This window comes from Panonychus citri, unplaced genomic scaffold, assembly GCF_014898815.1.
Source record: "Panonychus citri isolate SS breed McGregor unplaced genomic scaffold, ASM1489881v1 Contig00143, whole genome shotgun sequence".
Classification (NCBI taxonomy): Eukaryota; Metazoa; Arthropoda; class Arachnida; order Trombidiformes; family Tetranychidae; genus Panonychus; species Panonychus citri.
The window spans coordinates 880,029-899,196 of NW_026515548.1; the positions used below are offsets into that span (position 1 = coordinate 880,029).

General features: G+C 30.4%; 1 protein-coding gene across 1 annotated transcript in view; it reads left to right on the forward strand.

Moving 5' to 3' along the window:
• The window catches only part of LOC128396341 (homeotic protein antennapedia-like), a 35,230-nt gene extending 18,039 nt beyond the window's left edge, over nucleotides 1-17,191 (forward strand). Inside the window, 1 exon segment of the mRNA XM_053356915.1 lies at nucleotides 15,061-17,191. Coding sequence (XP_053212890.1) covers nucleotides 15,061-15,410 — 350 coding nt within the window. The 3' untranslated portion in view covers nucleotides 15,411-17,191.
• The last annotated feature ends 1,977 nt before the right edge of the window (nucleotides 17,192-19,168 follow it).

Here is a 19,168-nt window from a genome sequence, read left to right on the forward strand (position 1 = left end):
CGATTATCAATCTTACTGTTGATCTTGAATTTAGGGTGAAAATAAATTCTGTGAAACTCTGAGCCCCTCCCATTGGTCCATTAACATTACCATGGTCATTAATTTTGCCTCAAAACTTTTAAATTTGTATTTTCATTTTATCTGAAAATAATTGTTTCACTATTTTTTTTATGCTTTTGTCTGACCATTAATTTAATTAACTAAATCATATATATTATTGGTCAATGATTATCATCATTAGTGATAAAAAATCATCAATCAAATTGTGTTTACACACAATACAATGGCAATGAAATTCATTTACAATCTATTATCTAACAAAGTTATCACATCATTTATGTAACCGAGTATCATGAAAATCACCATGATTTTTATTGTTATTGTATTATCCATTATTGTAATGCTTAGAGTGAGAAGATAATAAGATTGCAGACAAATTTACAGGGACATTTACTTTAGACATAATAATATCCCAATGTAACTATAATAGAGACTATTATAAGTAAATATCGTTCTGATGATTATGTCGGAATTCAGGAAATTTGAATTCTAATCTCATGATGGTGATGATGATCAGATGAGAACATTGTTATTGTTTTTGGTCAATAAAAACTGAGACGTTTATACAAAGACAATAACATGCAAATGAGTAATTAACTCAAGTAGTTGCTGTTTTGATTAGAGAATTTTACAGAATTTTATCAGAATTTTCTGCTGAATAAATGAAAAGAGATGAAATAGATTAGATTATTTTTTTCTTCTTTTTAATTTCAGATAACTTAGAATAGGATAGAAAACGAAAGATAAATTATTTGTTTGTTTTCTTTTCGTCGATTACGTGATGAGCTTTTCGAGATGAAACGTGATGAACCTAATTCCATGATTGATCCTTTTGTTATTTTATCTGAATCATCATTATCAGAATCTTATCTCTCTCTCTCTCTCTCTCTCTCTCTCTCTCTCTCTCTCTTCTTATCTAAACAATTCGATTCTGAACCTATACTTACATGGGGACATGTAATATTTCATATCCAATGAACATTAAGGATGAATTTAATTCTAGATAAAAGTTGATATTTTCCAATAGTAGAACGAAATCAATCAAATTGATTGAATTAGGAAAGAAAATCAATTGTAGTTTGTGACAAGTTCACTTTCAATTGCAAAATAAATTCATGAACTTTTCTATCATTTATTGATAATATAAATCGATATTCAAACCATTTCATCTAATATATAATCAATTCCTACTTTTTCTCAAACCTCAGTTACAATTCATCAATATTTTCATTGTTTATAAAAAAAACTTCTTTGTGCTTTAAACAATTCAAATCGATATTAGAGTTCAAAGCATTTATAGCACAGAGAAAGTTTCAAATTGAATTGGAGTTTCAGGGAAATACAAAGTTTCAAATTGTATCAATTTATTTTTTCCAATCATGATCTTGATTGGGAATTCCTAATGAAATGAAAATCGTTTTGATATTTAAAAGGTACATATTAATCTAACATGGAAAGTAAATGAAAACTTGATAATCACCATGAGAATAATGAAGTTTAATAAGATTGATTTTCTTGATTAGAAAGAGAGAAAAAGTTTTCAGAAAGTTTTACTTTTTTTCTCTAAAATTTTATCTTTTATCTTCTTGTTAATATTCTTGAGTTCTATTTTCTTTTCTTTTTTCATGATGTTATTCTGTTGGATCCTGGTGTAAAAAGGATGAAGACAAGAAGAAGATGAGAATGAAGAAAACGAAGAAAATGAAGAGAAAGAGAGAGAGAGAGAAATGTAAAAAAAAGTTGGAATTGAAATTGAAAAGAAACGAAAAAGGAAGAAAACGAATAAGATAAAGGAAAAAGAAAAAGAAAAATAGAAATAGAAATAGAAATAGAAAATAATATAAGAAGAAAAGTTCGATAGGATTCTGGTTCTATTCTCTCGTTTTATCCATTCGACATTTTAAGTTTCGAGTGAAACTGGTGATTTATTGGTCTCTATGGATCGATATTTTTCTTAAAAGGATTCGAATCCATCCTTTTTCTCATCATTCTCTTCATCATCTTACTCTGTTTTCTCTTTCACTTCTTACGAAATTAATCTATTGTTTTTTTCATTCTCATCTTGATTCTCATCTTTATCCATTGAGATAATTCTGGTTGTCACAAGAATAGAAAAATAGGTTTGCCAAGATGAAAAAGAAGAGGAAGAGAAAAGTTTATCATCAATTTTCCGTTTTCTTCTGTTTATCCTTTTCTATCTCACTTGTTCTTCTCGCTCCTTTGCTCTTTTTTCATCTTCATCCAATTTCACCTTCTCCTTCCCTGTATTCTGGAAATTTATTCTACCAGCATTCTACTTGGAATCGAAATTTCGATCTATAAACAGAATGAATTTAATTGTAGACAAAAAGCGAAAGACAAATAAAAAGAAAGATGAAGAGATTCTTTTAATATTAATGGTTGTTTTTTTTGTAGAAAATGTTATTCAAGAGTCTTACCGATCTAATGAATTGTGTCCATAGAAACCATGAACCATGACACTTAATGGTAGGAACAACTCATCCCAATTCCAAAGCCTTGGATTAGGCTTGAGTCTTTTCCTTTTCTATCTCTTTCTCTTTCTTTTTCTTCTTATTCTCTTCCTGCCTCTCTCTCTCACTTTTCTCTCCTTTCCTCTCTTCTATTACTTCATCGTCATCATCATCATTCTTCTCACTCTTATTCGTATTCTCATTCTCATTCTTATTCTCATCATCTCCCCATTTCTATTTTACTTTTTTCTCTTCATCTTCATCTTCATCTTCATCCACATTCATTTTCTTCTGAAGCTTTTACCTGATTTATTGCATAGATTTCAAGATTCAGGAGCTTCTCTATTACATCCACTGAACCTCCAAGGAACAGGAGGAAACCTTAAAGAACCTGTAGAAGGAGAAGAAAAAGAGAAGAAGGGATGAAGATGAAGATGAAGATGGAGAGAAGCGAAGATAATATTTATTTTCCTCTATTTTCCTCTATTTTCTTTCTTTTTATTCTTTTTTCTTCTGTTTTGCTTCAAGAGTAAAATCTGTTTTCTCAAAGGCTTTTTATTCTTATTCTATTGGTGGAAATAGAGTTAGAATCTCATTTCTCTGTTTCTTTTCTCGATGGAGAGAAAAAACTTATTTCACTTCATGTATCATGTTCTCTTCAATTCTCTTTTCATTTCATGTTTTTCCATTTCTTTTTCTCATTATTCTCTCTTTTCATCTTCATCTTCATCTTCATCTTCTTCTCCTTATTCATTTCTATTCCTCTTTCTCTCTCAACTCTTGGACTGAGTTCCTGTTCCTGTTATTTTATTGTTTCTCTTTCATGATACACATTCATTTATAGAATAGAAAGTAAATCAGAACTTCTGTTCTCTGACCGGAAATGAGTTTTCTTATCAACACAATCACCAAAGCGAATAAAAAAGCTTCTTAGAAAATGAAAAAAGAAAAAGAGATGATAAATTTATCAATTTATCTTTTTCATCTTTTTTTCTGAAACAAAATCTTTTTCAATTTACTAATTAAGTTAATGAACTTACTATCAACTACTCACATTGACGGACAATTGGTCAATTTGTACAACACTTTCAATGGGTTAACAAGAAACTCTCTGTTCAGATTTATGCTAATTTTTATGTTAATCTATTCATCTGCCCTCCGGCACTTTTCAATACACTAAATCATCATAAGTATTGTTGTAGTACAATAGTCATAAGGGAAAATATTGACCAGTAGTAAGAAAGTAAATCCATTTTTCTCTCCAATAGAAACTCAAAGTTGTTAATATACAGAAGAAAAGGATAAACAAATAGAAAATATTATTCTGATATATATTTCTATTTTCTAATTTACTGATAAGTCGAAATGCTTTCGTTTGTGGACAATTGTGTCACTATTGCTACTCGAATGTGTCAAGTCTATGTAAGTACATTGGCTCAAGGATTAGAATTCGCATATGATTGAACGATTGTACGATTGAAACACTAATTAGTATTTAGATAATTAGATTGATTATCCTTTCGATCTCTCACCCAGGTAAACATCGATTGTTTATTCTTGGTCCTTTCATTTTAATCTAAATATTTTGCATCTTCTTAGATCTAAATCGGTTCCACTTGTGGTCAGTTCTCCTACAAAGGTCAATTTCTTTATCTTTCCATCCAAACAATCATCTCATTACGACCGGTTTTCTCTCCCTTTGCACCTTAAAAAGGAACCATTATAAAAGCTAAGGTACCAATTTAGCTCAAAAGTAACAATAACACACCGAGTTGAACGAGTGTTTATAAATGAGTAAAAATAGAAACTAATAATAAGCGAAGAGCAATAAAGAAAAAGAGAAAAAAAGCAAAAAAAGGTTCCAAAGGTTCCAAAGGTGTTCTCATAGACAGAAAATGTGAAAATGCATCACTAATTTTATCCTGATTATCTGTTCTCTTCTTCATTATTTTCTCAATCATCCATAGTAATTTCATCTTCTTCATCTCAGCATCGTTTTACTTTTCTTTATTCTTTTTTTTTGTCACCAAGAAAAAATCGATGGTCTTTTTTGTGATTACATAAAAGTCTCTTTATTTTTGTCAATGTCTTCTCACGATTCCAATGTATGTAACCTGAAATAACCAAATTTGTGACCAGAAAAAAAGGTAACAATAAAAACCTATACGATAAAAAGAAAAACAGAGAAAAAGAAAGAGAGCTGGAGAGAGAAAGAGAGAGAGAGAGAGAGAGAAGAGGAAAGAAAAGAAAAGAAAAGAAAAGAATAAGATAAAAAGAGGAAGAAGATGGAGAAAGAGAAATAGAAAGAGATGAGGTAAAGAGAAGAGAAAGAATAAATTTGGTAGTCTCTCGATTGGAAGGAGGAGAGAAGATGAAAAGAGAGAAGGAGGGAAAGAGATTACGAATAACCAGTAACCAGAAATTGAGGGAATCTCATTGTTACACATGAAAATGTCTTCGAATAACAGATTATAAACAATCTGCTTCCATTCTCATTGTTTATATAATGAAGAAAGAAAATGCTGAGAATTATCGATATTCATGAAATAAGATAGTTCAGAATAAACATAAACATAAATTGTTGATTCTTTTTGATAGTTACTATTTTAATCTTGCGAATGTTTCAACACACTTATCATTGAATTTTCCGTTTGTTGATAAACAGTTGTGATGATTGTCGATTCTTGAAATAGTTTCGTATCATTAACCATCTGAATTGTTACAAATTTCAGGGTCTTCAGATCTAATTATGTCTCTGTTATTTCAAGAACTTCCAATTAAAGTGTAGACTAATCTCTCCTTTTGAAGATTTACATTTCGATATCAGAATTTGTCCTGATTTCGAGTTAGATCATCGCCTTGTAAATCTTTGATCAAATCTACAAGACAATTTGATCACCCGATACACAATCAGCCTGTAGCATTTACCTATGGCAGAAAATGAGCCATTAGATTAACTTGAACACGCTTATTTGTCCATTAAAGTCTGACCAGAGATCTTATCACGTAACAATTAACTCTGATGATAATTAGCACGATCAGCTGATGGTCAAGCATTGAACTGGACTATTCTAAAGTCTAATCAGGTTTGGTTAATATTTTCTCTGCACGCAACAAGATACGTGATTAAGATTTATGTTGGTTAAGAATCACAATTTTCATGATTTAATTTCATTAATTAAAATGAGTCTGCAACTTTGAACAATCGCTGGTGATTAAATATACTCATTGAAACTCGCCTTTTACTTTGTATCTCTGGTCAACTGTGATATAGTTCAAAGTTACTGGCCAATTATATCGTTTCGACTTTGGTGCTTTGATTAATTCCAATATCTGATGTACTTTCGAAATAGAATTTTTCTTTAATTACTGATGACATAATAATCGATTGGATAAAGGTCCATGTTAGTTAATAATGATGATAGAAAGGTTCTGGCCAAGTGAATTGCAATTGAAACATAAGAACATAATTTCAAAGTTTTTATATTTTTGAAATTCGAATAGGACTGAGAATGGAGTTTCGTGACTGATTCAATCTATTTGAGTAAATGTACATTTTGGTTCGTTTTTGATTCTTACCTTTTCTCTTTCTGTCTCTTGAATTGTATCTCTAGAATATTAGTATTCCTCCCATTGGTCATAATTCAATAATATTCTTGTTTCAATTGATTCTCAACCCAATATTCAATATTCTGGTTGAATGTTAATGTGTTGTGATAAATATGATAATCTAAATGAAAGAAAAGAGAGAAAAACTATCGCTTTTACTTTGCTTTTCCATCATTTTCATATTTTCTCTTTTTTTTCTATTTTTCATCATCATTCTAATCTTCTCCTTCTCCTTCTTGTTCTTTTTCCTTCTATTCCTTTGGTGTGTGTGTACTTTTGGTGAAAGGGGGAGGTGATAAGAGTTATGGGTTAGGGTGGTGGTAGAAATAGTGGTGGAAATAAGAGTATGAGAATTGATGACTGAATAGATGGAAAATAAGAAATGAAAGAGTAGAAGGCGGAGGAAAAGGAAAAGGAAGAAAGAAAGAGAGAGAAAAAAAGAGAGAGGAAAGAGAGAAGAAAGAGAGGAGAGAAAGAGAAAGATGAATATGAGAGATGAGAGATGAGAGATGAAAGATGATGAAGATGAAGAAGAAGAAAATGAAATAAGAAGATGGGGTTGAGAATATTGTGTTTACTGATGTTGTAAATTCTGTACAATATTCTGAGAATTAATTTCTTCTCCTTGCTTCTCCTTTTTTCCCTTCTCTTACTTTCTCTTTTCTTGATATTCTTTATGAGAAAGTGTCAGAACTGATAAATACTCACAATATTTCAAAATGTCTTAGAATCACATTTAGCTTAAAGGAAGCGAAAAAAATAACATCCACCAAACTGAATCATTCAAAATTGCTTTTCATTGTAAACTCATAAAACTTTCTCTCTTCTCGTCTCTTATCACCATGATCATGATCTTGATCATCATCTTCCTCTTCATCCTCATGTTGAGCCTTCTTTTCCTGATATTTTCATATTTACCAGATGAAATAAATTCCAAAGGAAGAAGCAATTATTCTCCATCATAATTCTGTTCTATATCTACACCACTTTCCTCGTTATCTGCTGATTCCACTCAAATACCTCATCGAATGATAAAGGTCATGGTAATAAGAAAGATAATTCATATTTCCATTCTCTTCATTAATAATGATAAAATCTCACTAATGTTCATTCAGCCGTGTAAATAGAATCTAATATTTCTGTGCTTGGAATCAATTCGTGTGTAAGAGCATCGAAAATCCGAATTTCTATTCAAACAGAATTCGATTATTATCAAGATCAAGTTGTAAATCTATAACAAAATAAGTTCAAAAGTAAAACTTATCAGCGAGTAAATAGAAAATTGAAACGAGAAAAGTGGGCGGATGTCGAAGGTCACAAATAGAAAGTTAAATGGGTGTCAAACGAATGGACAAAAGGGGTTGAGATGACCAGAGAAAATGGACATCGAAAGAAGTAAAGAGAAAAAGAAAACTTTTCCTTTACCTTTTGAAATATTTTCTTTTACGAATTGATTTCATTTTTTTCTCTTCCTTGTTGATTGAGATCGAAAAACTTTTCTTTCTCCAAAATAAGTACGAACCTTATTGTTTTAACTTGCTTCTCATCTTTATCTTCATGATGATTATTGAACTTTAGATTTACTAAAGTTCTTAGTTCAACCAAGTGTAAGGTGTTTGTGAACTCAAATTGACTTGACCCTCTTTTCCGGTCAATTGGATTGTAAAGTTTCATGAGGATAATGATGATGCTCATCATAACCATTTTCTCCCTTATCAATCAATCTTATTATTGATCTTCCATTTTGATAGAAAATCTTAAATTCTATTTCCCTCCCACTCTTGGTCATCATCTTGTTGGACCCTCAATACACATCGATATTTATGGATCATGTTGATTGTTAAATTACATTCGAAATTGATTGTTGCAATTTGATAATAGATTTACTATTAAGTTAATTAACTATCGCATTAAATATTAAAGTTTATTAGTTGATTAGTTGATTTGGATTCTGATTCAGGAGAAAATGATATCAAAAATATAAATGACACAGTTTCAAGTTTTTTCAGAACTTTTATCTTCTTTCTCACCACATTCATATTATCATGTAATTGGAATGATAAATTTTGATGGTTATTATATTGGTTGATGTAAAGTAGCAATTTCTATAGACTTTATTTCAATGAACAATTACGAGAAATTTAATTGAGCAATTAATTGAAGTGGTTATTATTCTGATTGTAGAATTTTGCAAAATATTCTCATATAATTAGAACTTTCGATTTTTTCTCGAATTATTTGCTTCTCTTAGTTTGCCTTCTCGATTTTAGATAATTTGGAATAGGATAGAAAACGAAAGATAAATTATTTGTTTGTTTTCTTTTCGTCGATTACGTGATGAGCTTTTCGAGATGAAACGTGATGAACCTAATTCCATGATTGATCCTTTTGTTATTTTATCTGAATCATCATTATCAGAATCTTATCTCTCTCTCTCTCTCTCTCTCTCTCTCTCTCTCTCTCTCTCTTTCTTTTCTCTTTCTTATCTAAACAATTCGATTCTGAACCTATACTTACATGGGGACATGTAATATTTCATATCCAATGAACATTAAGGATGAATTTAATTCTAGATAAAAGTTGATATTTTCCAATAGTGAAAACGAAATCAATCAAATTGATTAAATTACAAAATGAAATGAAATTGATTCCAGGAACATTTATATTGTACAATGTATCTTAAAGTCTGATACGATTTCATGATTAGAACTTATCATCTCTCGTACTCATAACTATGATGCAAGAGATTAGAACCTGTATTCGTATCTTTGTCGAAATGCTGAAAACTTGAATTCTTTTGTTTCATTATCAATAAGCTTATATTCTTGCGAAGAAATGAAACTTTGATCATGAAAAAGTCCATTATCATGAAATATTGGTGTTAATCGAATTTTCTTTGTTTAATCGACTCATAATTACTTAGGCGAAAATGAATGTTCTACCCTTTCGATTATTAATTTGAGCCAAAAATGAAATTCAAAGTATATTTACTTTTATTATTCTTTAGATATAATTCTGTGATCAGAAAAGTTCGAGCCTTATAGGTAAGAAATTCGAAGAGGTAATTCTTTGGAAACTTGAAACTTTACTGAATTAGTTGAGTTTCGAGTTGCAAAGTTTATCTTATCGCGATTTTATCAGGACGATGGTTCGATTCATCTTCTCGGAGATTAAGCCAATCAGAATAAAATATCTATGATATTTATCTTATTTATCGGGGATTAGATGTCACTGAACATTTAATGATAAGAATTAAAGAGAATAATGAAGTTTAATAAGATTGATTTTCTTGATTACTGATTAGAAAGAGAGAAAAAGTTTTCAGAAAGTTTTACTTTTTTTCTCTAAAATTTTATCTTATCTTTTATCTTCTTGTTAATATTCTTGAGTTCTATTCACACTCAGTTCTATTTTCTTTTCTTTTTTCATGATGTTATTCTGTTGGATTCTGGTGGAAAAAGGATGAAGACAAGAAGAAGATGAGAATGAAGAAAACGAAGAAAATGGAGAGAGAGAGAGAGAGAAATGTAAAAAAAAGTTGGAATTGAAATTGAAAAGAAACGAAAAAGGAAGAAAACGAATAAGATAAAGGAAAAAGAGAAATAGAAATAGAAATCGAAATAGAAATTGAAATAGAAAATAATATAAGAAGAAAAGTTCGATAGGATTCTGGTTCTATTCTCTCGTTTTATCCATTCGACATTTTAAGTTTCGAGTGAAACTGGTGATTTATTGGTCTCTATGGATCGATATTTTTCTTAAAAGGATTCGAATCCATCCTTTTTCTCATCATTCTCTTCATCATCTTACTCTGTTTTCTCTTTCACTTCTTACGAAATTAATCTATTGTTTTTTTCATTCTCATCTTGATTCTCATCTTTATCCATTGAGATAATTCTGGTTGTCACAAGAATAGAAAAATAGGTTTGCCAAGATGAAGAAGAAGAGGAAGAGAAAAGTTTATCATCAATTTTTCTTTTTCTTCTGTTTATCCTTTTTTTCCTTGATCATTTTTCTTACCTTCTTTTCCTGTATTATCGTGAAATTAATTCTGACAGCATTCTACTTGGAATCAACATTTGATCTATAATAGAGCTGAGGTTCGAAGGAGGGAAAAAAGAGGTGATTTGAGAATAAGAGTAAGAACCCTGAATATCGATCACATTTAGATAGGTTCTCATGAAGGGTATTTACTAATAAAAACAAAATTATAAAAAAGATTGATGAATTTATCTTTTCGATGAAGTCGAAACTTTTAAACTGCTTCATTTACCTGATAAAATCATTGTAGTTAAATTGAATTGGTTTGATTGTTTATGTCCACTTTATTTGGACAGATTCCGATCAGTTTCAGATATTATAGTTTTCTTTATTTTGTGACACTCTCTATGTTGTTTTTTGTGGAAAATGTTATTCAAGAGTCTTACCGATCTAATGAATTGTGTCCATAGAAACCATGAACCATGACACTTAATGGTAGGAACAACTCATCCCAATTCCAAAGCCTTGGATTAGGTTTGAGTCTTTTCCTTTTCTATCTCTCTCTTTCTTTTTCTTCTTATTCTCTACTTTCCTCTCTTCTATTTCTTCATCGTCATCATCATCATTCTTCTCACTCTCACTCCCCCTCTTATTCTTATTCTCATTCTCATTCTTATTCTCATCATCTCCCCATTTCTATTTTACTTCTTTCTCTTCATCTTCATCTTCATCCACATTCATTTTCTTCTGAAGCTTTTACCTGATTTATTGCATAGATTTCAAGATTCAGGAGCTTCTCTATTACATTCACTGAACCTCCAAGGAACAGGAGAAAACCTTAAAGAACCTGTAGAAGGAGAAGAAAAAGAGAAGAAGAGTAGAAGAAGGGATGAAGAGAAGATGAAGATGGAGATGGAGAGAAGCGAAGATAATATTTATTTTCCTCTATTTTCTTTCTTTTTATTCTTTTTTTCTTCTGTTTTGCTTCAAGAGTAAAATCTGTTTTCTCAAAGGCTTTTTATTCTTATTCTATTGGTGGAAATAGAGTTAGAATCTCATTTCTCTGTTTCTTTTCTCGATGGAGAGAAAAAACTTATTTCACTTCATGTATCATGTTCTCTTCAATTCTCTTTTCATTTCATGTTTTTCCATTTCTTTTTCTCATTATTCTCTCTTTTCATCTTCATCTTCATCTTCATCTTCTTCTCCTTATTCATTTCTATTCCTCTTTCTCTCTCAACTCTTGGACTGAGTTCCAGTTCCTGTTCCTTTTATTTTATTGTTTCTCTTTCATGATACACATTCATTTATAGAATAGAAAGTAAATCAGAACTTCTGTTCTCTGACCGGAAATGAATTTCCATTATCAAACGAACTAGAAAATAATAATCAAAAGATTCTTCCTTCATCATAAGCAAAATCGAATACCCAAAGGTGACCAATTCGAAAAATACTCTAGTATAATCTCAGAGAACAAAATTCACAAACTTATGACCTGTAACCTTTTCTTTCATATTCTTTTCCTGTATTTATGCTAATTTGTTTATGTTAACCTTTCAAAAGAGACAATAAATCATAACGATGGTCATACTTGAAGAACTATAAGTTAGTCTAAGGAAATATTGACCATTCATAAATAAGACAAATTCATATTCCAACCAATAGAAACTACAATTCTCATTCATAATTAACCTGCCATATGACCGACTGCTTAGTTTAGAGAACAAATAATTGTCGCTTCAACGTTTTGACACCCTAATTGTATTTGTATTAGCAAATCGGCTTCCTAACCTAATCTTTAGATTCGAGTAAACTATGAAAAGGGAAACGATCATATGGCCTTAAAGACTTGGAATCGCTTCTCATAGACAGAAAATGTGAAAATGCATCACTAATTTTATCCTGATTATCTGTTCTCTTCTTCATTATTTTCTCAATCATCCATAGTAATTTCATCTTCTTCATCTCAGCATCGTTTTACTTTTCTCTATTCTTTTTTTTGTCACCAAGAAAAAATCGATGGTCTTTTTTGTGATTACATAAAAGTCTCTTTATTTTTGTCAATGTCTTCTCACGATTCCAATGTATGTAACCTGAAATAACCAAATTTGTGACCAGAAAAAAGGTAACAATAAAAACCTATACGATAAAAAGAAAAACAGAAAAAAAGAAAAAAAGAAAGAGAGCTGGAGAGAGAAAGAGAGAGAGAGAGAGAAGAGGAAAGAAAAGAAAAGAATAAGATAAAAAGAGGAAGAAGATGGAGAAAGAGAAAGAGAAAGAGATGAGGTAAAGAAGAGAAAGAATAAATTTGGTAGTCTCTCGATTGGAAGGAGGAGAGAAGATGAAAAGAGAGAAGGAGGGAAAGAGATTACGAATAACCAGTAACCAGAAATTGAGGGAATCTCATTGTTACACATGAAAATGTCTTCGAATAACAGATTATAAACAATCTGCTTCCATTCTCATTGTTTATCAATAAGAAAATAAATTCGAAGGTAAAGTTCTGACCAATTGACAAGGCGAATAAAATTGTTACAAAATGAATAAAATCTGACCTTTTTATTAAAGAATCAATGTTAATATCAAAGCTCAGGCATGAAAATTGGAGAAACAACCAACGGGAAGATCCAATCAGAAAAATCGAAACGATTATCAAATGAACCGTTAGTTTCAATTCTCAACAAAACTTATTTATAGTTCAATCACTTGACGATAAATCATGTAAATTGAAATTCTTGAATCAAATGATTCATATTGTTTTTATTACTTTCCACTGATTGTGATTAACTCACCATTTTAAATTGGAAATACTTTTCATATATTAATAGATTCGAGTGAGAAAATGATTCTAGTGGAAACCATGATGATAATGGAGGTGGTAATGATCGGTGGTTGAGTGGATGAAATTGGAGATGAAGTGAAATCATGATCATGAGTTTCATGGTTCTTTGTGTTGATCGATGCAAATTCTGAATAATATTTTCAAAATTATTCTTTTTCTTAAAATTCTTTCAGAGTCAATTTTCAAAACTTTGTTTAATAAGAATAATAAAAAATTCTCAATGAAATTAGAGAAAAATTTCAAATCTTAAATTCTCAATCTTGTTTCGGCTCAGAATTTTTTCTTCCTCATCATCATAATAGAATTGAAAATTTCTCTTTTTCTTGAAATGTATTAGTAGATGAAATTCTCATGAATGAAAAAAAAATTCGATTACATTAAAACTCCATTTACGAATATCTTTACGTTATCTTCCCTTTTTTATTCGATTTTTTCACCTTGGAAAAAGGCAAAAGGTCATAATGGTGATGACGAAGATAACCTACTCCTCCTATTCTAGTTTCTTATCTATAGAACATAATTTTATGATTATATTGTGGCGAAGAAAATTTTCTCTTATTTTTTATGATTATTTGACTGAGGAAGAAAATAATAAACATGAAATTGGTGCAATAAACGTAACCTTGACCTTGATTGTATCTTTTTCACGAAAGATGATTGAGAAAATAATGAAGAAGAGAACAGACAATCAGGATAAAATTAGGGCTGCATTTTCACATTTCTGTCTATGAGAACACCTTTGGAACCTTTGGAACCTTTTTTTTGCTTTTTTGCTTTTTTCCTCTTTTTCTTTATTGCTCTCCGCTTATTATTAGTTTCTATTTTTACTCATTTATAAACACTCGTTCAACTCGGTGTGTTATTGTTACTTTTGAGCTAAATTGGTACCTTAGCTTTTATAATGGTTCCTTTTTAAGGTGCAAAGGGAGAGAAAACCGGTCGTAATGAGATGATTGTTTGGATAGAAAGATAAAGAGATTGACCTTTGTAGGAGAACTGACCACAAGTGGAACCGATTTAGATCTAAGAAGATGCAAAATATTTAGATTAAAATGAAAGGATCAAGAATAAACAATCGATGTTTACCTGGGTGAGAGATCGAAAGGATAATCAATCTAATTATCTAAATACTAATTAGTGTTTCAATCGTACAATCGTTCAATCATATGCGAATTCTGAGCCTTGAGCCATTCGATTGATACCAATGATTCCAAGTACTTAGATAGACTTGACACCTTCGAGTAGCAATAGTGACACAATTGTCCACAAACGAAAGCATTTCGACTTATCAGTAAATTAGAAAATAGAAAATATATATCAGAATAATATTTTCTATTTGTTTATCCTTTTCTTCTGTATATTAACAACTTTGAGTTTCTATTGGAGAGAAAAATGGATTTACTTTCTTACTACTGGTCAATATTTTCCCTTATGACTATTGTACTACAACAATACTTATGATGATTTAGTGTATTGAAAAGTGCCGGAGGGCAGATGAATAGATTAACATAAAAATTAGCATAAATCTGAACAGAGAGTTTCTTGTTAACCCATTGAAAGTGTTGTACAAATTGACCAATTGTCCGTCAATGTGAGTAGTTGATAGTAAGTTCATTAACTTAATTAGTAAATTGAAAAAGATTTTGTTTCAGAGAAAAAAAGATGAAAAAGATAAATTGATAAATTTATCATCTCTTTTTCTTTTTTCATTTTCTAAGAAGCTTTTTTATTCGCTTTGGTGATTGTGTTGATAAGAAAACTCATTTCCGGTCAGAGAACAGAAGTTCTGATTTACTTTCTATTCTATAAATGAATGTGTATCATGAAAGAGAAACAATAAAATAACAGGAACAGGAACTCAATGAAAGAGTATCGAGTAAAAGAAAGGGAGAGAGAGAGAAAAATGAATTCTAATAAGAAAGAGAAATGGAAAAAGAATCGAAATTTTGATCACAAGACTAATCATTCTCTCGAAATCAATCAAATGGTTCAATGAGATAGAGATTCTTTAATCAATTCAATGATTAGAATAACTTCATTGTGAAAATCTATATAATTGACTAATTTTTTCGTTCTTTTTTTCAATTATCATTTCAGAACGTAAAAGAGGTCGACAAACATACACCAGATATCAAACCCTCGAACTGGAGAAGGAGTTTCATTATAATCGTTATTTAACTCGACGTCGACGAATCGAAATAGCCAATATCTTATGTCTAACAGAGCGACAAATTAAAATTTGGTTTCAAAATAGACGAATGAAGTGGAAAAAGGAAAATAACAAGAAAGATATGAATTCGGGCGATACCATGACCACAGGAAATGGAACAGGAGGAATAGGCTCAGGTTCTGGAGGAAGTAATAGCAGTGGAGGAGCGGAAATCGGGGGCAGTGTGAGTGGGAGTGCAAATGGACCAAATAATCGAATGGCCACCAATCAATCATAGACAAATAATTCGAGAAAACCAACACCAAGAATCTACATCTTTATTTATACTCTAGGGATTCTTTATATATAAATGAGATAAACAGATAACAAATTCACTGCGAAGGAAAAACCAACCCCAAAACCAAAGAGCCGAAGCCCTTGGAACCTGAAAAAAGAACAGAAAAAAAGTCTCTTTGATTTAATCGATTAAAAACTGCGCCATTCGAATGAGTTGCCAACAATTCACATAGATGGCGGTGTAAATTATTCTAATGAAAGCTAATCTTTAAGAGAATGGGTTAACCGATAGATGGCTCTGTATGTAACATTTTCGATAAAATCGAAGGTGAAAAGAAATGGAAGTCGAAGGGCAAAAGGGGGAGTTCAGAACTTTTTATAAAATTGACCCTCTTGTAAATTGTCATCTAGTTAACTCAAATTCGATGGATGAACCAGTAAGAGAGAATTGATTCCAATCGATTGTAAGATTAATATATTCACATCGAATGAGAATCATTTGGAATCTCATGAGTTAATATTGAGTCGAATTACAGTTACATACAAACTACATAATAACAGAATAATGATAATCTTCATCTGAGAAAACAAATCATCTAATTATCCTAAACTTGTATCATCTTTTCTAACCTATCATCTGATTATCATCATTATCATCCTCATCTTACTCTTTCTTTTGTCAATCCCATCATTTTCCTCTCTCTCTCTCTCTCTATTGAAACTAAAACGACATAATAACACACCAATTGAAAAAGAAAACTCAGCATCTCAATGATTATTTTCTCTTCATTTTGTCTTCATAAGGTTAATGAAGAATTAGAAAAGGAAAAGTTTCCGATGTAAAATTTTGAGGGTCGATAACCACTGGTTCCAGTTTCTTATTCTTGGACCTCAAATTTTGTTGTTCCTTTGTACCTTCAGGGTGATACGTGGCTCCTTGAATAAATCATGATAATGATTAAGGTATGAAGATAATGATGAGAAATTAGTTGAGCGTTTTTTGGGTCTCACTCTCTCTCTCTTCTCTCTCTTGTTATTACATAAATATTATATTATATATACAAAAGTATAGGAAAATATTTTATTAGGTTGAACCTAAGTTGATATTTTGATGGAAGGTTAAAATCAATATGATATTTGATTTTTAAAATTAGAGTTTGAAATTGAAGTTGTTGTTATCATGATGATCATGTAACATAATTTCAATTAAAAGGAAAACCTTTCAATCAGATAATTACAAATTCATTGGGTTAACATTTCAATTAGTATGTTTTTCACGTATTATTTTCAATACCATTTAATTTACTCATCATATCTATTAATAAGTAACATCGATTCTTCATCTTCATTTATTCATTAAACTTTCATAATCTTTTATTTAATAGACAACAAACAACAAACAACAACAATAACAATAACAAATAGAAATAGAAATACAGTCTCTCCAATAAAAGTAAAAGTATTAAGGATAATCACGACCAGGGGCTCGATACTGACCCTACCCAACCCAATTTAACATAACCTAATCTCTGACCTAACCTTAGGTTCAATGTCCTTAAACAGCACGACTTTTAGGTCCATTGATAAGCAACAGAAAACCAATAACACCAGAGGTGTAAATGTGCCAATGTTGTGACCAGAAAAACAAATCAAGAAGAAAAAAAGTTTCTCCATCAAAAATTAACAATCAAAATACTTTTCATTTGCAATTCAATTGGTAATTTAATCAATCTCATCAAGCAGCTCTTCTAATTGCTCAAATATCAACTAGTAATATATAACATACACAATTTACAATCTTAATGATTAATTCAATTTCTTGAATCTCACTTCATCTCATTTCATCTCATCTCATCTCATCTTCCCTGTTATTATGAGGCAAGTAAGAATTGAGTGAGGAAAATGATTATGATACTGAACATGTTTCGATATCGTTTAATTTTATTAATAAACTTTAGATTGGACAATATAATGAATTAAATGAATTACCTGTTATCTTTTGCTATTATTAAATACATAATTCATTGTATTAAATTAGAATGTAAAAAGAGGGAAACATTTATCATAACAGATAGAAAACCCTATATGATTTAAGGACATTCCCTTTCATACCCTTTCCATACCCTCCTTGTTGTTTTTTACACCATCATCATAACCTCATCCATCTAATATCTTCATGAATCAACTTAACTCTCGCTGCAACATATAGATGGCGATGTAAATTTGTTCTAATCGAGTTTTGTTTCAAAGAGAATGGGTTAATCGATAGATGGCTCTGTATGTAACATTTTCGATGAATTCAAAATTCGAATGAAAAATGAAATGAAATTCGAAAAGTAAAATGAAGGTTGGAAACTTGGAACTGTGCGAAATTGTCATCTAATTATCTCAAGTTCGATATTTAGTATAATCATTAAGAAAGAAACTTATTCAAATCGATTGATATTGACCTCGAGCTGCCGCAAGTTCTAAGTGCAAATTAACAGATAATTTTCACTTGAGAAAAAGGAATATCATCTAATTATCCTAAACGAGTATCATAGTTAATAACATATCATGTTCATGATTGTTTCCTCTCCATTTTATCTACATAAGGTTAATGAAGAAAAGGAAAAAGTTTCCTATGTAAAATCTTAAGGGTCGATAACCACTGGTTCCAGTTTCTTATTCTTGGACCTCAAATTTTGTTGTTCCTTTGTACCTTCAGGGTGATACGTGGCTCCTTGAATAAATCATGATAATGATTAAGGTATGAAGATAATGATGAGAAATTAGTTGAGCGTTTTTTGGGTCTCACTCTCTCTCTCTCTCTCTCTCTTGTTATTACATAAATATTATATTATATATACAAAAGTATAGGAAAATATTTTATTAGGTTGAACCTAAGTTGATGTTGTTGTTATTTCATCTCATGTTGTTGGTTCACTTTTTTTCCAGTATAAAGAGATTGGTTTGAAATTCAAAGTAATTTATCATCGTCGTATCTGAGTAACTCTCAGCTGAAACTGGCGGTTGGTGAAAAATGAGAAAAATATTATAACAGAACCAGAAGAAAATGAATTGAAACAAGTCAAGGAAAAAGAGTGTTGACTATTTTCAACAATTTTTTTCTTTTCTTTTGTATCTTCATCTTCATCTTCATCTTCTCTCTCTTCCTCTCTCTCAATCTTCCTAAATTCCATACTTTGGATAAAGAAGCATAATGATGATGATGATGATGAAAAATGCATCTATAAAAATGAAGATTCCTCTGAGGAAGAAGATGAAAGCATGAGAATGACAAAAAATGATGAAAACATGATGATGACGATAATGATTCTGTTGATGATTATTATGGTTTCCAATGTAATAACAAAGAGATTCAGTTAGTAGTTGGTTAAAGGTTAGAATTAGTAATTAGACTTGATAGTTTAATTATCATTACTTAACCTGGATGCTAATGATTGTGGTTTTGTCGCTTTAAATTTTTCTCCATATTCATATTCTCAATATTTTAAAAGTAATTCTAAACTTTTTCCTTCATGGTGATTCAGTTTCTCCCCATGATTTACACATATCACATGTTCCCTAATTCATCAACTGATTACGATTCCCTTGATTGCTCCTCAATGATTGTTATTTGGTTGTAAATCATCAACCAGAATCAGTTTATCAAATTACTTTTAGTGTCAGAACTTTAATTCAGTTATTCAACCAGTTTGATAATCAATGTTATTAAATTTTCACTGTTATGCTTGGAAAACATTTATATCTATAATA